At 35.5% G+C, this 27717-nt stretch overlaps 1 protein-coding gene across 1 annotated transcript; it reads right to left on the bottom strand.

The window, feature by feature from the left end:
- LOC145979995 (GMP reductase 1-like) lies at positions 1-27713 on the bottom strand. The gene is made up of 6 exons (XM_083112941.1): positions 27477-27713; positions 24238-24357; positions 21504-21761; positions 18192-18380; positions 16315-16517; positions 1-11188 (listed from the first exon to the last, which is right to left on the bottom strand). The coding sequence occupies exons 1-6, from the start codon at positions 27561-27563 to the stop codon at positions 11008-11010; spliced, it is 1038 nt and encodes a 345-aa protein (XP_082969067.1). The 5' UTR covers positions 27564-27713; the 3' UTR covers positions 1-11007.
- Positions 27714-27717: the final 4 nt, after the last annotated feature.

Genomic DNA, 27717 nt, shown 5'->3' with positions numbered 1-27717 from the left:
GACATTTTATGTGTTTATTCAAAATAAAACTTCACAAGCAATAACAATATACAGTCAACAATATTTACAATCACTTTAAACACATTTTTATATAAATTGTTCTTTAGGCTTTCAAATGACATGCTCGTGTAGATTTTATCATGAAAAAATCAACACAACAGCAAATAAAAACAAAAATATTTCTATCACGAGCTGAACTTGACGGCAAAAAATTATTTGTGCTTTTTTACTTTAAATACACACAGCAAATGCTTCAATTACACTCTCTGGTGATTATTTTTTTTACGTATGAACATTAAGTTAAATATTATTATGCTGCAATCATAATTGACAAAATAATGGCATGACTGAATATTTTATTGTTTTGGCAACCTCTAATGCCCAAATATTATACACATCAGGTATTAACCTGATTTCAAAAGTACTTTCAATTAATGACTATACAGTAATCTTATAACACAAACTATTCAAAAAATACAGATGATTACAATACTTCATGAGCCATTTGACATAAAAACTATATCAAAATGAATATATATATATATATACTATCATTCACTTTGGCTAAAATATTTCATTAAAGCTTCAAAGTACTCTTGCATGAGCATATTAAGCGATACAACACAGACTAAAAATTCAAATACTGGATTACTTATGGTTTACGTCACTATGTAACAATGATAATACAAAGGACAATACTGACAAAAAAATACAATAACTAATACACAAATTAACGCATGAATAAATTCTCATAAAATTCTGGTTTCCTGGATAAATCCAAGGGCAACCAAGATTGTTAAAGCAGTGAAACATCATTATTATTACAAGATGTAATAATAAAGTGGAGCTTACAACTACATCATAAAAGAACAAGTAACTTTTAAATTTAATGCACAAAGGTAAACCAGATTGTGCTGCCAGTATCAGGCTCCTATCAATAAACACAAATCAAATCCAGAACCACTGCATTACTAGGTGATTCTCAGGCAAAAACTGCCTGGTATTACAGCTCAACACTAAAATAAGTTTTCAATATTCACATTTTATTACAAATGGTATTTTCAAGAGATTAAGAATAAAGAAAGGATAAATTTTGCACTACTTTCTGAATAGTGACAATATTTATACAACTTCGCTAACCATAGAATAATGTGCAGGCTACACAAATGAAATGATTACTCCCGGTTCCTTAGTATTCTTACTTCCAGTGTCAAAAAATTCATCATTTTCGTAATTCCCTGAACAATTATACCAAATAAACAATGTTCAGAAATATATTTAGACTGATTTTCTTACAAAAAAGAAGAAAATATACAGATGTTAGATCTAAAATATGACAAGAGCCCAGAGCTTCAAATCCCAGTAACAAACAACTTACAAATAGTTTCTATCTTTCAAATACTCTCTCACACATTCTTGTTCAATTATTACATGTATCTGGATCATTATGATTGGGTAGGAATTAGTTGTAACGATTGAAAGATGTTTGAACATCAATATTATCAGCTACACTCTGAACAGTGTACCCAACAAATTGTAACAATACATGTAGATGGTCTACAATTACACTGACTGTACAATAGCATAGACAGGCTCAAGTGTTGATGGAGCTCTTGAGTTTGCCTAGTGCTGAAGGTCAAGTTTCGGGCATGTATTTAGTAGGGCTTATCTGATACTACTTCAAACCAATACTAATAATCATCAATTGCCACACATAGTGTAACTGAAACATAAAGTTCAGGATATTTATAAATTTTAATATGGAAGGGTTTCATTGGAACTACACAATAATCTGCCAAAGTTTTCTTTTTTTTTCAAACAATATTGGTGCAAAATTACTGAACGCTTGGCATTTTGCATAATTCTCAGGATATATAAAATGCAAGAGTGCTGCAAGAGATACCCAATTAGTAATTAAACACCAAACAATACTTTCTGATACTGATCAGTATTTTCATCAGCTCAACCCTAGTATTTAGTGATTGCTCATCATAATTGTGATAAATATCCCTTTACTTCTTACCAAATCAAAATAGCGACATGAGTAACTGACCAGCGAATCATGCAGCAGTGGAAATAATGATGCCCATCATAACCTTAGTAGTCTGCAATTGACAAGTCATGAAGTTCCATTGCAAGGTTCAGGACTAAAAGCATGAGCAAAGATGAAACCAGAGAGGATACAAAAGTAACAAAATTCCTTATATTTACTAATTAAAAGAAAACTTTGGGAAACACACTTAAAAGTAAGTGGATTACCAAACATGAACTGACACGCTGATAAGCAGATAATCTCTACACCGACCAAGATACAAAGTGTAGGTTCTGTACTTCTGGAATTTAAATATATAATGGAAATGAGAAAGTGAGACATGTAACAAAAAAGAAAAAAATCCCACATGCATAATTGGAGCTTACAACTTCACAACACCTATAGATAATCCAACATGTACAACCCATATTGGCCATAATAGAAACTTGAATCTTACAACAAAACTTTTACTGAAGATAAAGATTAGAAGAAGAACGGAATAAGCACACAGTACATGCAAACATTTCTGGTATGTAACAGATTGTAACCACATTCTGAATGGAAAATAAATCTTTTTCCATGAAACGTATTGTTCTTATCTGACGTAAACCACTATTTTTTAACAAATATATCTTTTTTGTAGTTCTCATACTTCAGATGGGTAAATAGACCGTTGCTGCTCATCAAATAATGCGAGCATTACATTCGTATTGTGCATTTTCCACAAATAAACATTACATAATAGCTGCCAAAGAAAATATGGAAGACACTTCTGCGTGAAGCTAAGGCTCAAAATAGGCTGTTGTGCTTCTGAAGATGCTCAATGCAATTAAGACTTAAAACTAACACTTTCTGGCAATCATTAAGTTTCTAAAACCGCAGAAACCTATCTCAAGGGTTTTCAGCTGCAAGAAAAAGCATTTAATTTTGATTTAACGTAAAAGACAAATAATGTTGATATGCAAATAATTTACAATAAAGACAATTGTTAAGTAGCACTGCAACAACATGAAGTTATTAACACTTATGGTAACAAATATTAAATTTAAATTAATAATTTATACAGAACTACTCTACGTTCAAATGCAGTAAAATTATGCAACTGTTCCATACCACAGACATTGTTGGCACACTAAGCTTATGTGTATGTTAACATGGGACCTAAAAATTATTCAGCTACATATGAGTAAAACTGATGCACAAATTCTCATATCCCTTATATCCAAATGCCCATGTGCAACCAATCCCAAGCTAAAATAGCATTTACTTAAGTATCCCATTCGCTAGGTTGACACTGTTTAACATGATTGCACTGAATTAATTCATTTGGTGGCTCTATCAGTTTATATTCACTAAGTGACACAAAGTAACTTGGTTGGGTGATCTGGTTGCAAGCAACTATTCACTGAAGGATTACTGATAAGCTAATTCAGATTGCCAGTGACCACAGATACAAAAGAAAATTGATCTAAATATTGCTTGGTAATTAAAATATTGCCTGCGATCGGATTGTACTTGATATGGAGGATATTTGATTGATCAACTAGTTGCCTCACCATTGACTAGAGAATATGGGAGACCTTGAAGATATATTCCCTCAACACCAATTCATATCCAATAAGGAACTCTTACTTTTATGGAGATGGTTGCCCACTAAATGAAGCAGCTTATTAAAACATGAGAGTAACATTTCTTGCATTTATAGTTTTACTTAAAGAATAATAAAAATGTTGGGAGCACCATATCAGATTATAGTACATTATAAACTTGCGCAACTTATCAAACAAACACAACATGGTTTGTAAGGTGAAATTCATGAACTTTAGTGTGCAAAAAAAAACAGCAAATCAAATTGAATTTACTGTACATATACATAAATTTTATCCCAACATCATCTGATCTACGCAGTTACTAAATGTCGCTTTTACCATAATTTTTGTAGCAAAAAATTAGCGCTGCCTATTGAATCGCATTGTTATTCAAGGTTGATATATGCACAGAACTACATACAAACTTTCAAGTGCAAGGAATAAAATATATTACCAAGCACCCTAAGTATAAGCAATCAACAGAACAACAAATGGTAAAAATATTAAATTGAAAAGAACTCATGAGGGTGTTACAAAAGCAAAGGTTACATATAGTTTATTTTAACACAAATACCTTCTAACACCACATGCTGAGCAGAACATGTTCCTCTTACCTGTCACAGGAGGAAGCAGTACACACAACAAATAAATCTTGAAAATAAACTAAAGAGTTGCAGCTTTCCACTGGCATTGTCAAGTATACAATGGAGTTAAAAACAACTCGCAGGCAGTTGCTCCTACTGCCCACACCTGTTTTAACTCTATTTTATCCTTGACAATGCTGACAGAAGTTTTAAAATTGTATTTTTGTGTGTGGTGTGTTGGATCCTGTTCTCCGAGAGGCAAGAACAGTTTATTTTGTGAAGGCACTTCTTGTCCGTCTGAGCATTAATGCTCTACCAGGAACTCAATGATCAAAGCAAACACATACTCACATATGCAAATCATGTTTCACCACTCTGTTACATTAACATTACTATACATCAATGAGTATTTTACTCTCATTTTACAACATATTGAAAATATTATTCCATGATAGAGGAGACGGTTCAATGTCCCATTCAATTTCTAATATAGTAATCATCTTATATAAATCAATTATTGGTCTATTTCCTTCCATATTTTTTTTATGACCATTCCCTGTGACAGTTTGCCAAAACCTCACTTTAACCACCTGCTGACTACCTGATGTGGACCCCTTCATTGTCCACGCAGATCAGCAATGCTGTACCACTGCGCCAACTTCTGAAAACAAGGTGCAAAAATGGACATTCAAAAGACAGTATGGACCTAAGTGTCTCATGGAGAGGATTGACAAGCTGGTAGTGCAATATGACTGCATGCTGTTGTAACAAAAGGGACAGTTGTGTGATATACTTGTAATGTGTGTTAAGTACTGCAAGGTTGTTTTTTACAAATGCAAAGTTCTGATGTCCATCACGACACCTGCAGTAATCCACTTTGAAGCAGCACAATGTGTGGAGGAATCCAAGCCAACTTTTGATCATCGTGGATACGGTCTTCTCTTCAAAATTGATGTGAAATCAGAATGTGAATGAATAGGGGCCACAGAATAAATATCATCGGGAATGAAGAGTGTCCCTGCAACCCGAACCAGGATTCCATACCTCGGAAGTAATTCCATCAGACAGTAAAAGGAAGCCCCGGGGTGGATGGATCGTGCAGTTCGGCTACTTTGAAGCAGTAGAATGTGGACTGCAAATTACTATTTGCAAATCTGTTGGGTCAATATAAGATATGCAACACAGACATACAGTCTGTGACTGCAGATGGGCAAGATTCCGATCATTTTCTTAAGTAATCTACACTGCAATATGGAATTGTGAATCCCTGGATTTTTGTAGAATTGAAGAAGCCAATTTGGTGAATAACTTTGGAAATATTAAACTGGAAGATAATGGTAATTAACACTTTTGAATTTTCAGATCTACTCTACATTTATAAGGTAATACTTTTCTAAATTATTGTCTCAAATATCAATCAGTATAAATTTCAAACAAGCTCACATCTATGTAGTTTGTGAAAGAGAGGGATTCTAAACAGAAAAAAGTTTTAATTCGATGTCTTTCATTCCCCAACCATGAAAAAGTTTTCTTGCAGATTTAGTGGAAAAGAGAAAAAAATTGGTTTAATTGGAGATTGGTAGAGCATGTTGATTGGCTAATTATGGTGAATTTGTTTTGCCTCTTCTGGCATTCCCTGACCACCCTGTATGTCCTGGCTCTCAAATTACAAGGGCTCTTAGGTCCACACTTGCAAAAACAATGTAACTTGTCACACTTAACACATATTATAGCCACATAATCACTCACAATTGTCCCTTTTGTTGCAACGCACTGCACATGTAGTTATATTGCACTACTGGCTTGTTGATTCTTCCCACGGAACTCTCACGTTCATACTGTCTTTTGAATATCCACTTCCGCACCTTCACATCTTAATTGTTTGGTTCATGAGGGATTTTGTCTTTGGTAAGAATTTTTCAGAGGTTGACACAGTGCTATAGCATTGCTGATCTGTGTGAACAATGAAGGTGTTACATCAAGCAGCCAGCAGGAGGTTGAAGTTATGAAAATTGTTTTGGCAAGCTGTCACAGATTAGAAATGGCCATAAAAGAAATATGGAAGAATTTAGGTCAATCATTGATTTATATAAAATGATTACTATATTAGAAATTGGATTGGATTTTGACTATCAGAGATAGGCTGCTTCAAAAATATCTTTGGCTCAAGTTTAGGATGTATGGGAGAAAAGAATCGATCATTTTAAAATGTTGTTACAGTATGCCGCTTTAGCTCTTAACAGAAACACCAGCCTACATAAATCATGCAAACGTAATAGAACCACTAGCCTACATAAATCATGCAAACGTATAACACTTGAATCTTTGTGCATACAAATGACCAATAATTATAACATACACATCTAACTTTGCGTTAACATAATTTTCCAAAGAAAGGTGAAGTACTTATGGAGATTCTATGCAACAGATATTATCATGTTGGAGATTCGCATTGTTTTGATTAACACATTGTAACTTGTGGACTCGCAAAGTACAATCATCACTGCTTGGCATCAGAACATACTTTCCACATTTTAATCTATTTAGCTTGGATTTGAACTTTCAAAATATGTTCACAGGTTAGACACTAGAAGAAAAAAGTCAACATACGCTGTAACAACCATGTCAGTGATTATGGCAATTTCAATTGTATGATGCATTTTTGAAAGTGTGTGGTTGACGACCAACCTGTATGTTGAACTCTTAAAAAAATAAATGTGATCATCTGGAATGGTTGTTGTAATGAACACAGATGTAACAAATTGTAAGTTTCACAATAAATCCTTTTGCTGTGTTTAGAGTTATTGTGAGTAATGTATTGGTATTTCATAAACAGCAAAAAAATGTGTTATTTAGAACTTAAACAGTGGCATTATGTCATGTATATAAGAAGATTCATCAATAGCTAATAAATGTTCAAATATAAGTTTTTCTACACACACAGGAGGTAACATTGTTTCTTCCTGTCTCCAGAAACTAAGAAGTTCGATTAAGGGAAGAACAACCATCAGACTTTACTCAGTCCAATCGGTGAATGTCAACTAATGTGTATCTGAGAGCGCAAGATGTCTCCAAGCATGTTGTGCTGCCAGGAGTAAAATTAGTGAGAGATATTTTAACTGATGAAATTTTGGACATGTAAAACTAAACTAATATCTAAATGTGCAAGTGAATATAAACATAAGACATTACAATTGGTAATTTCATAGACATTTTCTTAGTATTTTATAAAATTTCAAAGTGAATATAAACATAAGACATTACAATTGGTAATTTCATAGACATTTTCTTAGTATTTTATAAAATTTCAAACTGAATATAAATTCATATATAATATGATGGAAAACTAAATTTTTGGAAAAAAAAAACTGACATCAACTATTGTGGTGAATTCTGACATGAGACTAAGTAAAACATTAGATGAAACTACAGGGTACAAAATGACATACTTCATAAAGGGGTCAATCCATTAGTTATTTTGCAATAAAAAATACTGAAATTTTACCAAATTCTGTGATATGCTGGGTTGGCATTACTTTAGGCTTCAATGTGTAATCAGGTTTTATGTATAATGTTTAAATATACTGAATATATAAATACAGTAACTAAAACAAATATAGCCATTAATTCATTATTTTACGAACCATTTCCATATCTTGATAAAACTAATAACAACAGAAGAAAATTATTTCTTGACAATAAAATGTGAACAACATTTATGATCACATTGTGGTCATTTGTATGCAAGATGATTTGTCCACTTCAAACTGACATACTTACTTGTGAAAAAATGCAAGAATGCACAACAAATTTAATTGAATGCATATACATGTGAACAAAATTTTTACTTGAATGAGTAGATGCATAACTGTTTTCTTAAAAATGTGACAGTTTCTTCACTTTCTTCTAACTATATTGTAAATACTTCGCAAGACAAATCTACTACAGTAACAGTTTTATTTACACATCCTGTATAAAATGGCATCTAAAGAAAAACACACGATAATTATCAATTCTGTAGTTTGTACAGCAGAAATTAAAGCTACAACACTGATTCTACATAATTATCACTTCCGAGCTTTGACAACATAATGTTAAGTATATTGTCCCTAAGTAAACATTACAATATACACTTAGAAAATTAAGATAACAAAAATCCTCGTATAGTAACACAAAAAAGTGCAAAGTTTATACATTTTATATCCAATACTACCAATGTTGTCAATGATTCTACATTTCCACAGTTATGAGCATTTGAAGAGTTATGAAAATATTAAAAATGAAATGCATCTACTGACTGTATTAGTTCATGAATTATATGTTAAAATATTCCATCAATCTTGTTACATTATCACTCATTTTAATATTTCCAATAACTTCAAACAGAAATTCAGTTACAAAACAATTTTTATATGTATTCAGACTTAAAAACAAAAAGTGCTGCAAAGTATCGGTAAGTAAACAGAGTATTTCCAAAATACTATCATGAAATAAACACTGGGATCATAAAAAAAAACACAACAATGTTACGGGTTTACTACATAGGACAAAAGCTCAAAACACTAATTAGGATAAATTCAGCTACATAGGAACAAAATACCAGGCCTGAACAAATTCTGTATCCATTAAACTTTATTTACCGATATTGGCCAATACTTTTCCGGCGCTTTGGAAATTGTTTCCGGGAATGTTCACCAATGTTAGGACAACTCACATGCAAAATGCCTCTCTCATTGGTTGCTAGTATAAATAAAGTAAGGCAAGACTTCTTGATAAAAGACGATCGATTTCATTCGTTCCGTTGCTATAGCCTTTATATGCTCATTGTACCACATACTGAATTAATGTTATCAGCGTACATCAAGATATTGTGGACACGACGAGTTTCCGAGTGAAGTGATTGAACAATATACGTTGGTAATCAATGTTGTACTCAAGTTCAACTAAATACGATGTTCTGTAGGGTCTGCAAAAACACTAATTTATCTTGTGCCGGTATTGTGGGGGAAAACGATTTTGTGATTACATAACATGTATTTTAATATTCTGATGTTATTTTTTAATATTTTAAGGCATAAAACATTCAAATGCTGATGAAGGCAAAATTTATTGTAGAAAAAATTATACACCAAAACGTAACATTTCCACCCTCTAACAGGGTATTCTTCAGACAAAGATTCACAATAATGTGAAGAAGAAGAAGAAGACCCTGTTAGATGGTGAAAACATTACGTTTTAGTGTATAATTTTTCTACAATAAATTTTGCCTTGGTCAGCATTGGAATGTTTTATTAACATGGACACAAGGCTTAACATTGTTACCATTTTAAGGCAAAGCTCTCATACATTGATGTACACAATTGGTAGTGGAATAATTACACAATAATAGTATTCAATATTTTGAAGAACTTTCAACTGTTACAAATTTCAAGTAGAAGTATTGTATGGTGGGATTCTGTAAGAGTGTATAATAAAAGTGGTATTGGCTCAGCCCTTCTAAATATTAATTATTCACATTTTCATTACTATTATATAAATAACCTCTATTAGTTGCATGCACAACAAATCACGAAATTATGAAAATTCACACCACAATAAATATTAAGTAATATGCACATATAAAAAACTCCAAATGAAAAGGGTAGTGACACCTTTTGAAATATTTTATACATATTTTGCCTAAATTCACAAATGTATGCTTCAATTTGTTAATCTTAAGAATATTACATTAATATTCAGGACTTACAGCAAGATACAGTTTCATTAAAAAATAAACTTAAAATACATGAAAAATATGTTTTCATTCAAAATCAACAATCTGATTACACTTTCTCTAAAATTCCAATATCACATTTTTTTAATGCGAAATTCAGCAAATGCATGCTGAAATACACTACACATAATAAAATTAGATTTTAAATCTAGTAAAATCATTGTATGAAGCTTAAACTCTGAATGCTGAACCTTCATAATTCTATAAATAGTAACCAATCTATTGGCTAAATTCAAAAAGCAGTACAAAACCAGCTCAAGAAAAAACAAAACAGAAAAAATGGCATCATGAAACATGCATAAAATTTTTACAAAGAAAACAAACTATAATTTTTATCTTATAACTTAGCTTCCTCTTCTCTTATAATTTATTCCTTTCACATTTAATTCTGCCTTTACACTAACAACAAATTTGTGTATACAATGGCATTTACGTTTTAAGGTAATGAAGAACCATTCCCAATTCAATGCCTGTATCATCTTAAATCGTTGGTACATATTTATATGTATATACATTACAATATTACCTAAAAAAATAACTGTAAAGTAAAAAAAACAATACTTTAGTATTACTGCAAATAAAATTTAGATGATATTCGATTATGAAGACTAGATTGTGCTTTAGCACAAACCCTGTAGGATACTTCCTATTTCATAAGCAAGCATTAATATTTATATTTTACTTTTCACAGCCTAATATAAGATTATTACACAGATTCGTAACTCTAATCTGAGATAACTGTAACGTAATATTTGCACTAAAGAATAAGATTTGAGTTAATAATAAAATAACTATATAAAAAAAACTGACATCCTGTAAAGTAACTATCTGTTTAGTTCTATTTTCTGTAACTAAATATGACAATATCAGAGAAAAGACTAGGAAGGTTTTTTTTCTTTGGTTCCTTGTTCTGCCTACACCAAAATACTTCCAAGGTAACATACTGGATGGAGCTGCTATCAAACGGAATAATAAATAGCATTACCTATCGACTGCTACAAACGTGATTTGTACTAAGCACAAACTTCATTAATGATATATTTCATTGGTCTGTTGTGTTACCCTGATGAAAGTTGCACGCCTTGACATTTCTTTTAAGTGGCTGGCTCCTACGTAAGTACACGCAGATCGTAGTCCTCCTAGTATGTCCAGTATAGTGGCTTCAACATCTCCTCTATATGCCACCTCCACAGTTTTTCCTTCTGCAGCTCTGAAAAAACAAACATTATGTTATAATTCAATAATAAATATATTAGGGACTCTAGCACTTTTGACTGTGCACTCTCATGTTAGAGATGGGGTTCCTCAATGCTCTTAATGTTTTTGAAAATGTCAGCCTGTTGCATTGGAAGAAGGGAAACAAGTGGGTACATTCACTTGTTTGAAAAGTTTACAACGTAATATTATGTGTGTACATGCTCTAATATTTTTAATAACAAATTTAATAGTGATACCAAATTGTAAAAGCAATATTTACATTCTTGTCATTTTTACATTTTTAAAAATACAAGGTAACCACAAAAAAGTTCTTGCCATTCTAGAGCAGTGATAAACAAAGAGCAATACAGTGGACGGTATGTACCTTTAGGTTTTGAAGTAATCTCCATCAGCATCCAACACCTTTTGCCAACGTTCCTGCAGCTACACAATACCCTGGTGATAAAACTCAGCGGGTTTGGATGCAAATAAATCCATGAGTACGTTCCGCAGGTCTCCCTCATTTGCGAAGGATCTCCCACGGAGGTGGTTGTCGAGGGAATGAAACAGGTGGTAATCTGTTGGTGCAAGGTCCGGTGAATATGGTGGATGGCACAGTGTCTCCCAGCCAAGTTGCTGAAGGGTCTCCCGGCTCCTCTTTGCCAAATGTGGCTTGGTATTGTCGTGCAATGCACGGTGCACCCCTTGCAGCTGCTGAGAGTAGAGGTCAGCAGTGATGGTCTGACCAGGTAGAAGGAGCTCGTAATGCACCACTTGCAGACAATTCCACCATACAGAGAGCATAACCTTTCGTGGGTGCAGAGGTGTCTTGAGGTGTGAGGAACAGGGTCACGTGGTAACAACCAATAGTGGTACGCTTGGGAGTGTCACAGAGGACCCACTTTTCGTCACCAGTGACAAGCGATCGAATATGAGTGTGTTCCGGTGCCAAGTGAGCAAGGACAAACAAGCTGTCACTCATTGTTCCTTGTTGGCTGCCGACATTGTGTGGGGTACCCACTTGCTTAACTTGTATGACTTCCCTATCCCATTCAGGTGCAGTCTGACTGTTCCAGCGGAAACATGGAACCTTTCTGCAAGTTCATCACACGTTAGACTACTGTCCTCCTCGATGGCTGCATTCAGGGCCTCGTCATCCAACACATGTGGTCGTTCACTGCGAGGTTCATCCGAAAGGCTCACATCTTCCGAACGGAATTTCTGGACCCAATGCCTGGTAGTGCGTTCGTTCATGGCATTCTCCCCAAATGCCTGGCATATGCGGCGACTTGATGCGGCAGCTGACAGGACCACTTTAAAGTCATACAACAAACACACAAACGAACAAATTGGTACTTCCATTTCTCTTCGCCACTGGATGAGCTATGACTGCTGTGTGTACGGAACATGCCTGTATTACTGACAGTCGATGGTCAGACTAACTCCCGATCGCTTGGCAGGCACATGCGTCATTTCGTTTCCTCTCTGTGAGTGCATGATTAATGGGACATCAAAAACGGCAAGAACTTTTTTGGTTACCTTGTAATTGCTTTCCTGGCTAATTCCTACCTTGCCTCTGAAGCTCATATTTTGAAATACAAAAAATAACTCTTCTGTAGAATTATTTTCCTGTAGTTTACGGTTATTAGAAGCATAAGAAAACAGTTTTTTGTTGTGACGTTTCAGGAGAACACACGCTCCCTTCATCAGACATTTATTTTCATTTTGACTAAAGATGTAAACGTAATGTATGTAAAATGTATTTTCCATAAACTACAGGAAAATAATTCTACAATGCAAGCAACGCGTACATACAAGAAAAACTCTTCTGTAGGTTCCCTGATACCGGGTCAGGCTAAGAACTGGCCCCCATTCACAGCACAGAATGGTTATTTTGATAAAATCTTGTTTCCCTGCTGGCTGCTTCAGGGAGGAGAGATTGACAGTGGTAGGCTAAACTGGCTGTTAACAGCGTGTGACTGCCAGAAAGGCAGTCCCCGTGCGGGAGTTACAGCGGCAGGACTCTAGCAATGTCAGTTTCCATGAAGCACAACAAACATGACATTGTTATATCTCTAAACATTTCATCAAAACAGCCATGACTGTTTATATAATGTATGGACTTATGTAGCTGTCACTCTGGTCACAGGCATGATCTCTAACTTGGAGTTGAATCATCTGCATTACTGTTGATCTCAAGGATAAAGTATGAGAAAAAAAATCATTTCACCCTTAAAAAGAGGATGAGAGTGATTTTTAAAAATTTTCTTGTTGTTTTGAGACAATTTCGTGGGGGGTCGTAACAGAGCATTTTTTGCCTCTGGGGCTTCCTGCATGGAATACATTTATGTCAGTGAGTGAGTGAGTGCTGGAACTGGGACTTTATATATGTTGGATGGACCAATATGAATTTTTTGCTTCAAAACAATAACATCACATGTTACCTATGTGAAGTCTCGTGTTTCCGCATTGCACAATTGGGTAGTTATTTTCAGATTAATTTCGAAGGTGCTCACTACCTCCATTCACTAAGGGTACAGCATCTGAAGTGGAGATGGTAGCGCATCACTACTTTGTTAGTTCCCGGGTGATGGTGGTTGCATTTTCCCCCATTTGGCAGCGCTGGTGTGTGTGTTTCCCGGCTGTTGTGCTTTCTACTTTTCATTGTTGGGAGGCATTGCTGGGTGGTGGTTGGGGGGCTGGGCTGGGCTGTATGCTGCATTGTGATGCAATTCCTATTCTTTGCATGAGTGGAGGGGGTCAAGCAGGTCACTGCATCTTCTCTTTTCGTGATCTGGGATTCTATGAAGGATGGGGTGCCAAATCGGGTGTGCCTGTCCACTGTCCAGGTTCAGCGCTGGTTTCTGTTGGCTGATGGTATGGGTTTCTTTGAAGGTGTTTCCTATGATAGAGTAGGTTGGGAGGATGTGTAGGAGATGGTGTGGTTTGTGGCATGGAAGTGCTTACAAGGGCACATGCCAATGCCACGACAGCTACATTGGCAGAATCATCCGCACTGTTCAAGAACGGATCAACAAACACATACAAGATGCCAAAAAACACACACCAGGATCAGGCCTTTCACAACACCTCCACACCACAAACACTACCATCTCCTCCACATCCATATCTCGCCCAACCGTAGAAAACACCATCAAAGAAACCCATACCATCATCCAACAGAAACCAGTGCTGAACCTGCAGCCCAGTCCCCCAGTACCAATTCCACCCAACAATGGAAAGCAGAAAGCACAGCAGACGACACAAACCAGGAAACACACCAGCGCAACCAAACAGGAGAAAATGCAACTACCGCCACGCCGGAACTAACAAAGAAGTGACGCACTACCATTTCCGCTCCAGACCACGTACTCTTTGTGAATCAAGGCAGTGAGCCTTCAAAATTAATAGGAAAATAACTATTCAATTGTGCAACGGGGAAACATGAAACTTCACGTAGTTAATACTTAAACAGAGTTTACTACATACATCATGAACATCACATACGTCAAGACATATATTTTAAAAAATGGCAAAGTTTCAGTTTCAAATGGTTTTCTTGACAAGCAATGGCATTAACATTTGGTAAGAGTAGCAAACTTATTAACAATGCATCACAATAATAAAGCTGTAACATAAAACCAGTGCTCGAAAAATTTTCTTGAAAGTGCCAACTCTGAAAATCAGGCACCAGGAAACCACCTACTAGCAATTGTGCATACTACAGATTGTTTCAAAAGTCACGCGACCCAAACTTTGAAAATGTATATCATGAAAACACCTGGTTTTCTGCACTAAACTGATCACTGTGTTAATAAATTTATTTTAGCATTTATCCAAATAAAAGCAATTACATTATTTGAAAAAGCATTGTTAATTTTAAGAGAACATCTGAGAATTGATTTTCAACAATAAATACCAACTCTTGACAATTTGTGGGATCATTTGTTGGTGTTTGATTTGTAGTAAAACAGTTGCTTTGTGAGGTACAGCAGAAGCAGGATATTTTTCTTTGAAAACTTCTTGCACCTGAGTAAAATACTCCTCAGCAAAGCACACACGCTGCTCCAATGTATACGCCATGCCGAATCAATTTACAAAAACAGGCACAGTAGCAGCGAAAGTGAGCGAAGAGAATTTAGGATAACCAGGAGCAGTCTATAATTCTCTCAAGAGTTCAATTTCAGCACAAAATCTTGATTTATGATTTTTCATGTTAATGTATGGCCAATGCTTAGGCATATGTTGTATGTGTCTGTTGACAATATTTCGACCTGCTTGTGTTGCCATCTACGGAGATATGTCCCAAAAATGTCACTTTTTCAGTCAAACCATAAAGTTGTCAGTCAAAAATGCATCAAATATTGCACATGACCAATATTGGTCGTAAATGATAGATTGACATGGCATCAGACATCTAATTACAATCCTTCGATAATTTCTTAGATATTTTTCTCACTCAAGAGTTCATTTCTGGAAAAAAATGTAACCCTGCCTTCTGCCAGTTATTAATTTATCTAATTTTTTGTATGGCGTAAACTGATAATTTTATGCAATGAAAAATATCTCAATAGATGAAGTTTTATAATGCAGAAAACCCGGTGTAAATATCTCTTATGGTTTTCATGATATACATTTTCAAAGTTTGGGTTGTGCGACTTTTGGAACATTCTGTATAAGAAGCTGAGCATCACGGTATTCAAAACATCACTAAATCATTTGAGAAAGCAGGAAATGTGGGACAAAGAGTAAGAAATTGTTACTGAATCTATGGAATGTTCACAATGTTCATAAAAAAAATGCTAACTTATGCTGTACTACAAGTTGAACTTAGAATCTTCAAAATTTCGTACATATTACAGAAAAAGATCAGTCACCAGGCTGAAATTTTTAGTCGCCCTGGCGACAGGGATTTCTCGAGCCCTGCATAAAACCAATAACAAAAAGTTCCTTTTAAGTACACTTTATGCTAAAATAGCCTAATCAATACTGGACCTACAGTTTATTTCTCCAAGCCACTTCTTGCAGGGTGATTGGTTATTAAAAAAAAAAAAAAAAGCACCACTTCTGAGGTATTCTTACAACATGCCAGACAAAAGAAAAACTGAAATGCTCCAATTTAACAAGTCTTAAACTAACCTATATTCAGCAACATGACCGGCATACTTCTTCATAGCAGTTGCAGAAGACATCCCGTAGAACAACTTGTACTGTTTTCCATTCTTTTCAATAACCTCACCTCCACACTGGTCATGCCCAGCTAACATCCCACCGACCATCACAAAATCTGCCCCTGCACCAAATGCCTTTGCTACATCCCCAGGACATGTGCATCCTCCATCCTGTGGAAAACAAATAGGAATTTATCCTCTTGGTCAACACATTCTACTTGAAAACAACAAAGGGGAAATAATATACGTGTACATAAAGTAAAGTGACGCTTTCAAAAATTTATTGTAAAGAAACTATTAGCATTACTAAGTGATACAGTACATTAGTTAAACAAGTAAAGTCGTAGGTTTTCTTTTGTATTGCAGGTTTTTCCCTGCAGTTCCATTACTCGCCGATATATAGTGGCAAATTCAAGATGTTGCTTTCTGGAATGGAAAAGGCTTTTTGTGTGCTACATTTCGATAAAACAAAAGAGTGCTACAGATGTACAACAGAAATTTATGAGGAAATACGGTAAAGAAGCACCAAGCAGGGACATGCCGAATACCATTTCTTTCTTAAAAAAATCTATTTCTTTTCTTGTTCCTTTAACTTTCATTATTAGGAGATACAATGTAAAAATTTCACGTTCGATAAAAGCCCATGTCATTCTGAATAACACAAAAGCAATTTCATCTCTACATTACAATTAGTTCTCAAGCTACAATTTCTTTTGCACATCACAGCAAATTTCAAAAGCACATGCTTGAAAAGTTCCCATCTGAAGATTACAAGAGGGAGATGCTCCCATTCACTAAAGTTAAATCAGACTTCTTTGGTCCAATGCCATACCAATCCAATCAAAGAACAATGTATCTGTTCATTAAGCATTAGGGAACGACTTGAGATGACCGGACCCCTCTCCGATTTTCTTCACATTTGGCATACTCACTAATTGAGGCCTTCTAATCACAAATCTGAAGTTAAAATTTATCGGAAACATCTAGAACTTGCAAAATATGCAAAAAAAAAGGCGTTAGTTTTCGGAATGGAAACTGTCGATTTTCTCGATTTTTTTTTTGTTTCACAACCAAATATATATATTCCTGATACTACCACACTAACTTAACCGAACTAACCAGTGGCATGCCCAGGATTTTCGAAAGGGAGGGGTTATGTGAACATTTTTTAAGTAGTCAGTCCTCATTTTGCCATATCTTCCCTGCCTTTGACGTTCTTTTTTTTAGAAATACTTGGACCAATAGGGGGAGGGGGTTATAAACCCCACCAACCCCCCCTTGGGTACGCCACTGGAACTAACCTAACCATGCACCAATGGTTTGTGGGGCTAGCGCCAATGGTTCGTGGGGCTAGCGTCAATGGTTCGCAATTATTTCCAATTTCTAGATCCTGATACTAACACGACACCAAATTTTAACTATGTTTGCGTAACCTAACCGAACTAACCTAACCACGCGCCAATGGTTCGTGGGGCTAGCATCAATGGTTTGCAATTATTTCCGATTTCTAGATCCTGATACTAATACGACACCAAATTTTAACTATGTTTGCCTAACCTAACCGAAACTAACCTAACCACATGCCAATGGTTCGTGAGGCTAGCACCAATGGTTCGTGGGGCTAACGCCAATGGTTCGTGAGGCTAGCGTCAATGGTTCGCAATTTCTAGATGTGACCGACAAATTTTAACTTCAGATTCGTGATTAGGAGGCCTCAATTAGTGAGTATGTGAAATATAAAGAAAATCGGAGAGGGGTCCGGTCATCTCAAGTCATACCAGCATTAGTACCATTCAGACAATGCACAACAAACAATAAACACAAAATCGAAAGAGCCATACATACTGATATAATATGTCCACCCAAACCATGAGCTGCATCGGCACACTCGATCACTGCACTCAGTTGTGGATAACCAACTCCAGTCTTCTTCCGTGTCGTGCAAACAGATCCAGGACCTATTCCAACTTTTATAATGTCTGCGCCTGAAAGGATCAACTCTTCTACCATCTCACCTGTACACACGTTGCCTGCCTGGAAGAGTGGAAGAATTGTTAAAACATTGGGTCATATCGATATATACAGTATGAGGCTGGTTCAGGAGAACACTCTCCAACTAAATCTCTAGCCTTCTTAAATCCGAAGGTTTATGGCTGCAGCAACACAGGCCTTTCATCTGTCCCTATCCTAGGCAAGATCTATATACTCTTTTACATCCCTACCGATTTCCTTTTAAGTCCATCTCAACAATATCCCTTCATTATTGTCTTGGTCTTCCTACTGATCTCTTACCATCAGGTTTCTTAACAAGAATCCTGCAAACTCTTATTTCCTCTCCCATCCGTGCCACATGGCCTGCCCACCTAAGCCTTCTTGATTTAATCATTCTAATATTATCTGGACATGAATACAAATTATGTACTTCTAAATTATGTAACCTTCTTCAATCACGTGTATCCTCATCCCTTTTAGGCCTAAAGATTTTCCTAAGGATCTTATTTTCAAATACTCTCAATTTATGTTCCTGTCTCATTGTAAGGGACCAAGTTTTGTATCCATATAATATTAAGAGGCAAAATTACTGCTTTGTATATTTTAACTTTTAGTTTCTTAGATATTAAACAAGGAAGCAAAAGTTTATGAAGAGAAAAGTAACATGCATTTTCTGAATTAAGGTAGCTTTTCATTTCCTCTTTAATATCATTTTCATATGTTAGTATTAGTGTTAGTATTGGAAACTGGTTCAAACAAGTTGTTATCAATAAATATATTTTGATGATTACCTAACACTTGGCACTTGGTTTAGGCCTGTAAGCATATATATTTAGTTTTCTCTTTGCTAAATTCCAAACCTATCTATTTAGCTGATTTGAAAAATATTTTAGCACTATTCTTAATTGTATTTACATCATCACATGGTTTTAAACTACATTTGTAATGACCTAATGATATACATATATGTTGATTAATTGAATTGCTATATTTTACTTCACTTCTTGTGTCACTTTTGGCTAATTTGCAAAGATGAGGATGAGTGATGATATGATGAAATTGATGAATGGGCACTCACAAACATCCATGCCCAGGACAGGATTCGAACCCGGGACTCCTGGCATCGTAGCATGATGTGCTAACCACTCTGCCACGGGAGCTGGCTATACATACATACATGTGTACATGCTCGTACAGATATGTGTGTGTATATAATAGGGATGGCCAAATACATATAAAACTGTATCCGGATATCGGATAATTTTCTATCCAATTTCAAAAATTTGATTGATTGAGTTTGTGTCTTAAGTCCACTTTATGCACAGTAAGGCTAATCGAGACTGGACCTACAGTTTAAAGTGGGGTCCGAACCACTATGTACCTCCACTGGGTATCAAAACCCAACATCTCTTGATTACAAAGCTACGACGCTACAACTGCACCATCGAGGAGGCTCTTTAAATATTTGAAATATCCAGATATCCAAATGTGTGCATTATCTGGACAGTTTTTATCATTTATCCATTAAATGGGCTATCCACATATTCCTTTATTCGCCACGATCGTATTTCTACAAATCCTTCCACAAATTATCCAGATATTTGGATTATCCGTTGAATCCAAAACAGATGTTGGATATTTTGAAATCTGGATAAGATCTTGTGGCCATCCCTAGTATGTATGAGCACTGGCTCTTTTTTGTATTCACATTAAATGGAGCAAAAGCTCATCATTGGAGCAGATATCCTTGTTCTCAGCCATTTTATTAATGTGAAATGAAGTATGAGCTCCAAAAAACTTGGGAAATGATTAGATGCCAAGTTTTATTCATACAACCCAGTATCGTATGAATAACACTCAATGCTTCTCTAATGGTCTTAATGGCAAACAAAATAAAACAATAATTAAATAAAATCATGAAGTACAAGGTTATTTAAGGTTATTCGGGTTTCTGTACCCTACGTTTAAAACCAGGAATATCAAAATAAAAGTGCCTCCAGAATATGAAAGGGTAATTCAAAAAGGTTTATTATCTATAAAATCAACGCTGCACAATGCAAAGCAACTTAACATGGATGCCTTGCATGACACACATGAAGCGCAAGAGAGAATCATTCTCTACCAATGGCTCTCCAATCTTCCACCCAATGTCTCTCCCAGTGTTCTCGAGCCTTCCCTGAAATGTCTCTCCAAGTGTCCCCCTTTTAACCAATGTCTCTCCCAGTGTTCTCGAGCCTTCCCTGAAATGTCTATCCAAGTGTCCCCCACCCTTCTAACCAATGTCTCTCCCAGTGTTCTCGAGCCTTCCCTCAATGTCTCTCCAAGTGTCCTCCAGCCTTCCCTCAAACATATTTCTAAGTGTTGTCCCCCACCCTTCTAACCAATGTCTCTTGTCCTACACCCTGCCTGTTCCATAAAAATACATGACTGAAGGCCAGAGGAGCTAATCGAATGATGTGTGATTCAAGACTCATAATTAAATAGAGCAATGCACAAGCTATTCGTAAAGGGCGTGAGGTGGAGAGTCACTTTTCAGCAACAATGTCTTTTTTTTCTGCCATTGTTGCACTCCTTATAATTCAATTTTGAGCCTTTTTTATTCATTTTTGTACTATATACTAAACTTACATGCCTTGTTCCACTAGTAACCTCCCAAGGAAGAACAATAGAGCAAAGTCATAAGCTTGTGAATGGGAAAAAAGGAAAATCTACAGAACAGAAGGGTTATATTTAGATCAGTTGAGACTACCACAGGCACATACCTTTCTCAACATGTTTCGAGGTAACTACACTGAAATGAATAAATGAGACAGTATGGTTTAATTACACTACACAGTGAATTAAATTTGTAACAAAACATTTAATAAAGAATTAAACTAAATCCTGAAGAGAGTTTCTCGGGATATCAGCCAGATGTTTGGTAAATCCTACATGGAAATCACCTGGTTGATATCCGAGAAAACCTCTTCATCATTCACCGCCAGAAAAGCTTCAAGAATTATTTTACATTAAATCCTGTTACCCCTCACTGAAATGAATGGCTGGATTAACAGGAGTCTTACTGTACTGTCTCTGTACTTTTATTTCAATTTCTAACTGCAGGTGAAAAATATGTTCTGATCAGCAAGTAGTGTTAGAGATGGTAAATAAATATACTATACTTACTATTATGGTTCGAGTTGGAAATGTTGCTCGCACCTTCCGAACACACTCTACAAACATTTCAGAGTAGCCATTAGCTACATCAAGACAAACGTACGTCACTTCTGGTATTTGACTTAGGATTTCTTGTAGCCTTTCAAAGTCTCCCTGAGCAGTGCCTGAACTAGCTGCAACATATTGTAATGCATCTGGATGCTCCTTAGAAAAGGCTGCCCAATCTTCAACTGTATAATACTTGTGAACGGTTGTAAACAAACCATGCTGGAACAAAAGTGAACAGTGTAGACCAAATTAAAACTTTTTTATGCTAGTCGAGGATGACTGTTGCAGTATAGATGTTCATAAGTTCATTTTTTTTCCATGGCAAAATGTCATGTTTTCAACACGCACAATTGCTTCATTAAATATTTTCATTAGTTTTAGATTCAAAATATCAGAATAGTTACTAATTTTTACACATTTACATGTAGAGAAAGTTTTCTATTATTATTATTATTATTATTATTCCTGAAAGTATTTTTTTTCATGCATACATATCTAAATGAGTTGCATTGGAGCTGTCTGCACTTACAGCATCATTTTTACTCACAATTCTCTCAATAGTCACATTCATCAGCATCTGTGTATGATAAAGATGGTGGACTGTGATGGATCAATGCTTGATGACCATGATGAAATAATGAATGGAAATGACAACATCGATGAAATTATGAATGCGCATTATGAATTTGTCATCCTTTTTTAGAATACAGAACTGGCAAAAGTTAATATTCAGGAAGCAAGTTCATGTTTAAATTTCTAGCATTACTCCTTACATAATCATGGTCAAAGTTTTACCCTACAGAAAAACAGACCTTTAATGTATTTTCTTTATTCCTGCAGTCTGAAATCTGGATGATATTTGCAACGTTTGGAAATGTGAATATTTGAAGGTTTTTTTTATTGCTAAGTCCACTTTATGCATAGATAGGCTGTTCAGACTGAACCTACAGTTTAAAGTGGTATCTGAACCACTATGTGCAAAGTTGAGACTCCTTGAAGTTTGTAGAACCCAAATATGTTACTTTTATCATGAGAATCAGTATTTATGAAGAGTTTTTCTACTGAAAATTACGTTTCAGAAGTTGTTTGTAAATTTTAGCTGCTGGAAGTGCATCTTCGTTGCTTTTTGTTTTTAATGTACATCCATAAAAAGAAAAAAACCTGTGGAAATACTACAGCAACATAACTGTACCTGTCCAACCTTCTCAAGCAAGAAGTTTCAAAATTCAACCAGAATATGTATGGCAAATTTAATTTAATTGTGTTCTATAAATAAATAAATAATTAAAAAAAACAACAACACAGCTGCTCATCAAAAATGCACAATAGCATATGCTGTTACATATTTCAAAGAGGGTAGCACTATTCTGTCACATAGGCAACAATCAACAAACTGCTGTTCAGTGTAAAGTGATTGAACTGAAATGGTAGGTGCATCAGAACTTACACTATTTCGCACCCATAACATTATACGAGGCCCACTCCCTTACCATAACAAAAATAAACATGTGTTGGAGTCTGAGGACTAAACAAATCTTACGTGGGTTAAAACTGAGAGTGCAAAAGGGGCACTCAGCACATATAAGGACAAAACACAGGACGACATACACACAGCCCTATATAGGATTATGTGGGCTGTGATCAGTGTAAAACACACATATTAAAGTATATGGGATGAAAATCAATTTAAAAAAATAAACGGTAAGCATCCAATACACTTCCTTAAAATGTGTATTTATGCAGAGCATTCCCAGACATTCACTTCGAGACTCGGCGGCAAGCAGACCGGCGTCAGCGATTGTCTTTCCTGGTAAAAGGGGTCCATGAGAGTTGCACGCTACAGTCTGTTTTTTTCGCTCTCCCTGCCTTTCCTTTCTGTTGACGTTGCAGACGTTGTTACTTCGGAAAGAGGAATTGTGGAGAAGTGCAACGTCGTTTTGCAATGAAAATTCCTGGTGTTTCCGTTCCATATAGGACCACTATATTAAACCTCGTAAAAAGTTTAGAGTAACAGGGTCAGTTCTGAATAAAAGTGGAAAGAAAAACCCACGTGTACTTACTGAGGAAAAACTGTATGAGATAGGACAAACGTTAGAACAGTCTTCTCGGAAATCTATCCGCGGCCTCTCACGAGAAAAGGGTGTTTTAAAAACCACAGTATTTAGAGACACTAAAATTCTTAAATCTAAGAAATAAAGTATACAAAGACAATGTGCACAACATCCTTGAGTTAAAAGAGAGTATTGTATGAGAAATCGGGAGAATTACAGTAGACGAACTTGCACGTGTAAATGCCAATTTCCTTCGGAGATGCCAGGAATGTGTTGCAGCAGAGGGACATCATTTTCAACACCTTCTGTAGTCAAGGTTAGTACACAATATGAAAACTGTAATTTTAATAGCCGACTCTAGCGACTGTCGCGGACCCCGTTCACTGGGAAAGACAAGCACTGATGCCAGACTGCTTGCCACCAAGTCATGTAGCGAATGTCACAGAATGCTCTGTACATGTGGCAAATACAAATAAAATAGAACAGGTGCATTTACAATGATGAGATAAGTATCCAGCAATCTGAAGTTGGAACAATCTTGCACAATTTTTTAAATTAAAATTTGAGCAAGTTAGAGTTCACTGCAGAGATAAGAACTATGACAACATATGCACATCCTGGAAATATCAATCCAAAAATCTTACCTTTGCAAGAGCTATTGCCATTTCAAAAGTTCCAACTGTATCCATATTTGAGGCAATGACTGGTATTCCATTAAATGACTGTTTAGAGTTTTTGAATGTAATTTGTCGATACAGGTCAACCTGCATGAATAAATTTACATAATTCTAGACAATTATCAAAATAAGGAATCATAGAAACTTAATATACTACCATATAAATAATGATTTACAAGGCAAGACACTTGATTACCATATATGCAAGTTCTAGTTTCAAATTATTAAAGTTGGATTGTAAAGTTTTGTTATGATTGCTGATTCATGTAGTCCGATAACAACATTTAAAATAAACATTATGCTTTAACCCTCTACTGGTATCATATGTCTGAGAGAAGTCTCATTTTTTTTCGCACCCACCCCTCTCCCCCATGAGGTGGTATTGCTCCCTCCCTCCCTGTACTTTCAAATTGGATTGTTGTCTAGGAGCAGCGAAAATCTCTCGCCTGTATTGTTATCTGACCTTGAGTTTTATCATGTCAAAGTTGCTGGTCCGTCTCAAGACGTATGCTACCAGTTACTAATTTTTTTCTAGTAAATCTTGCCTTCCCATTTTTGAGTTTGCTGTAACTATTTTGGATTAATATGGCATTATAATTGTCACTATTAGTATTGATATTCATCTGTTAATGCCTCTTCCACTCTATGGGGTATGATCCTGATACTAGAAAACCAGAGATAAATTTCCTTTTATAATATAAGAGAGGCGTCGCCTGACTGGATCAGAAGCGTGCAAATTACACATCCAGCAGAAAAATCTTCACCATTATTGATGCAATGCTTTTTTTCGGTATAATTTAACAATACAGGGAATTTCTCCAATTTGTTTGAAATTTTGGATACTTACTAATTTGGGTCTCCTTATCACAAATCTGCACTTAAAATTTGGTGCTCACGTATAGAAATTCCTGAATTATGGCTAGCCCCACGGACCATTGGCGCTAGCCCCACGAACCATTGGCATGTGGTTAGGTTAGGCTAGGAAACATAGTTAAAAAATTTTAGGGTCGTAGTAATATCAGGAATATATATATTTCGTTCTTTAAGTATTCCAAATGGAAAATCTTGCGATAAATAATGAGCAATTGTGCATTTTCGGTTGCGATGACTGACCCTCTTATTTTGCAAGTTTGACACGTGAGCGCCAAATTCTAACTTCAGATTTGTGATTAGGAGCCCTAATTTAGTGAGTATGGCAAATTTCAAACAAAATGGAGAAATTACCGGTATTGTAAAATCGCTCCTTTTTTTCTTCACAAAGCCTACCCTGATGACCAGGATGGACTTTATGAAGACCCTTGTTATGTCTCTGGTCTCGTTACAACTGCATCACAGGCTGATTGAGGTGAAGAATCTTCCACTTGAACTATTATCTTGAAAACGGAGGATTCTGAAGATTGTAAGACAAAATCAAGGCACATGATGTTCCAGAATTCTTTGATATTATAAAAACATGCACTTCTCGTGATTCAAAAAATTAAAAGAACAAAATACTCATGCCAGAAGTGTAGCAGACCAATCTGACTGGCATGTGCAAGAAAAATCTGTCATGATTGCTTTGCGTAAACAAGTGATTAAAATTGTAGCCTACCTGTATTGGTTAAAAACAGTTTTCTGTTCTTTGCAGTTTCTTGTAATATAAGTATATATTCTACGTTAACACAAACGTTAATTTTCACTACCAGTTTGTGCGAAAAGAAAATGGTTATTAATATTACTTCCTAATAGGAAAAACTGTGCGCTCAAAAAACAAAAGCATTTGATCTCCAAAATGTTAGTTTATAAATTCATATTCTTTCATAATTTTCATTTTTATTTGAAATTGTGTATGTTATGAAAATTAATAATAAATATAAAACATATATAATAAACAGAATTATACTCATTTCTTTTGAATTGTTTCTTCTTTCAAGTACTTCAAAATATACGTAACAAGGATATGAAACAAATAAATTAGTTAAAATCAAACGAAAGTAAAGTTTTATATAATGAAAAATACAGGGTGTACACGATGAACCTCAGGGGTTGGCAGTGCTGTCATCGCTTTTGTGAAAATGACATCTTATCAAGAGAAAGCACATGCTGTGGTATGGTTTGCTGAGTCAAAGTCAATTGTTGGTGCAGAGTAACATAACACCACCAATGGACAAGAACATCAGAGCACGGTACAGAATTTTACTAGAAACAGGGAGTGTGTTGAAGAAGCCAGGGGTAGGAATGCTACTTTTCCAAATCGTCAGATCGGGCAAGGGGGTCCTATCGGCTGGCCATCATGTAGCCCAGATATCACTCCTCTGGACTTCTTCCTCCGGTGGTATGTTAAGGATGCAGTTTATTTAACGAAAGTGCCAAACATAAATGCTTTGCGTGACTGAACTGTTGCTGCCATTGATACTATCCCTGTCAACGTGCTGCTGCGCAAAGTGGAATACCGGCTGGACATTGACGTGTCACTAAGGGTGACCACATAGAAGTGTGGTAATTTTTTGTAAGAAAATTTTTGAGTTGCTCTTTGCAATAAAACTACCAAAAAATGTGCAGGTGCGTTTGTTTTAATTTCACATCACTTCAATATCCCGGAAGATCATCGTGTACACCCTGCATGGTGTCTGTCAAGGGGTGTTTTCAGATATTTTAATTTTAAATCTTTTGAGAAAATTATGGTTTTTGGTTACGCACGCTTACGGTTCTCAGAATTCTCAGGGGAAAAAATGTTGTTTTTTTTCTATAATAAGGGAAATAACTAATACTTAAGACTCGGGTTTGAATGGGATGTCAAGACCTTTGACGGAAGACTAAAAAAATACATACACTGAAGACTGTCGGAGAAACTTTATGGGACATGGAAAAAGTTGAAAATGGGAAGTTCCCGAATTTTCTGGGACGTCTGGAAATCCTCAGAATGATCACATAATTAATTTTATATTTTCTTATGTTTTATATTTTCTTATGTTTTGAATCAGTTTGTCCTACATTTTACATGCTGTTTGAACAAAAATCTTTCACTTAATATTTTTCTAAAAGACTAACTACAATTAGGTCACTTTGTCGTTAAAGAGTATTTGACCAGTGAGTATATTAATAATTAACATGAAATTTCTACCAACTCTATTCATTTACATTATAATTTAATTTCTTTCTCTCATTTCTTAGTTTTTTAAAGAAATTTTACCAACTTCTCTCTGTAATTCATTTTCTGCACTTACTTCAGCTCTGCTTCGCAGAGTACTTCGTTTTGGCCGCAAAAGAACGTCCTTGAAGTCTAGTTTTATATCATTCACTATGTTAGGCATCTCGGACTAAAATCTAGTTAATTAGTTGCTTTCCACACTTGAAATTGTTCTTCGCTAATGTTCCTTCCCGTACTCGGTTCGTAAAATTCAGTACCAGTCACCTTTTTTCGGTATCAGACAACTCCTAGCAGAACCACAAGCAAGATCTTTCACT

Source organism: Lepisma saccharinum, chromosome 27 (genome assembly GCF_977018435.1).
Source record: "Lepisma saccharinum chromosome 27, izLepSacc3.1, whole genome shotgun sequence".
NCBI lineage: Eukaryota > Metazoa > Arthropoda > Insecta > Zygentoma > Lepismatidae > Lepisma > Lepisma saccharinum.
This window is presented reverse-complemented; position numbering and strand designations above follow the sequence as displayed.

Bases quoted from the DNA above. Each gene is read 5' to 3' on its own strand.
- LOC145979995 (XM_083112941.1), bottom strand. From the start codon at position 27,563: ATGCCTAACATAGTGAATGATATAAAACTAGACTTCAAGGACGTTCTT. The intron at 24,358-27,476 runs GTAAGTGCAGAA...TTATTCATGCAG, and splicing joins CTCTGCGAAGCAGAGCTGAA to GTTGACCTGTATCGACAAAT. The intron at 11,189-16,314 runs GTTAGTTTAAGA...TTGTTTTTTCAG, and splicing joins GGTCATGTTGCTGAATATAG to AGCTGCAGAAGGAAAAACTG.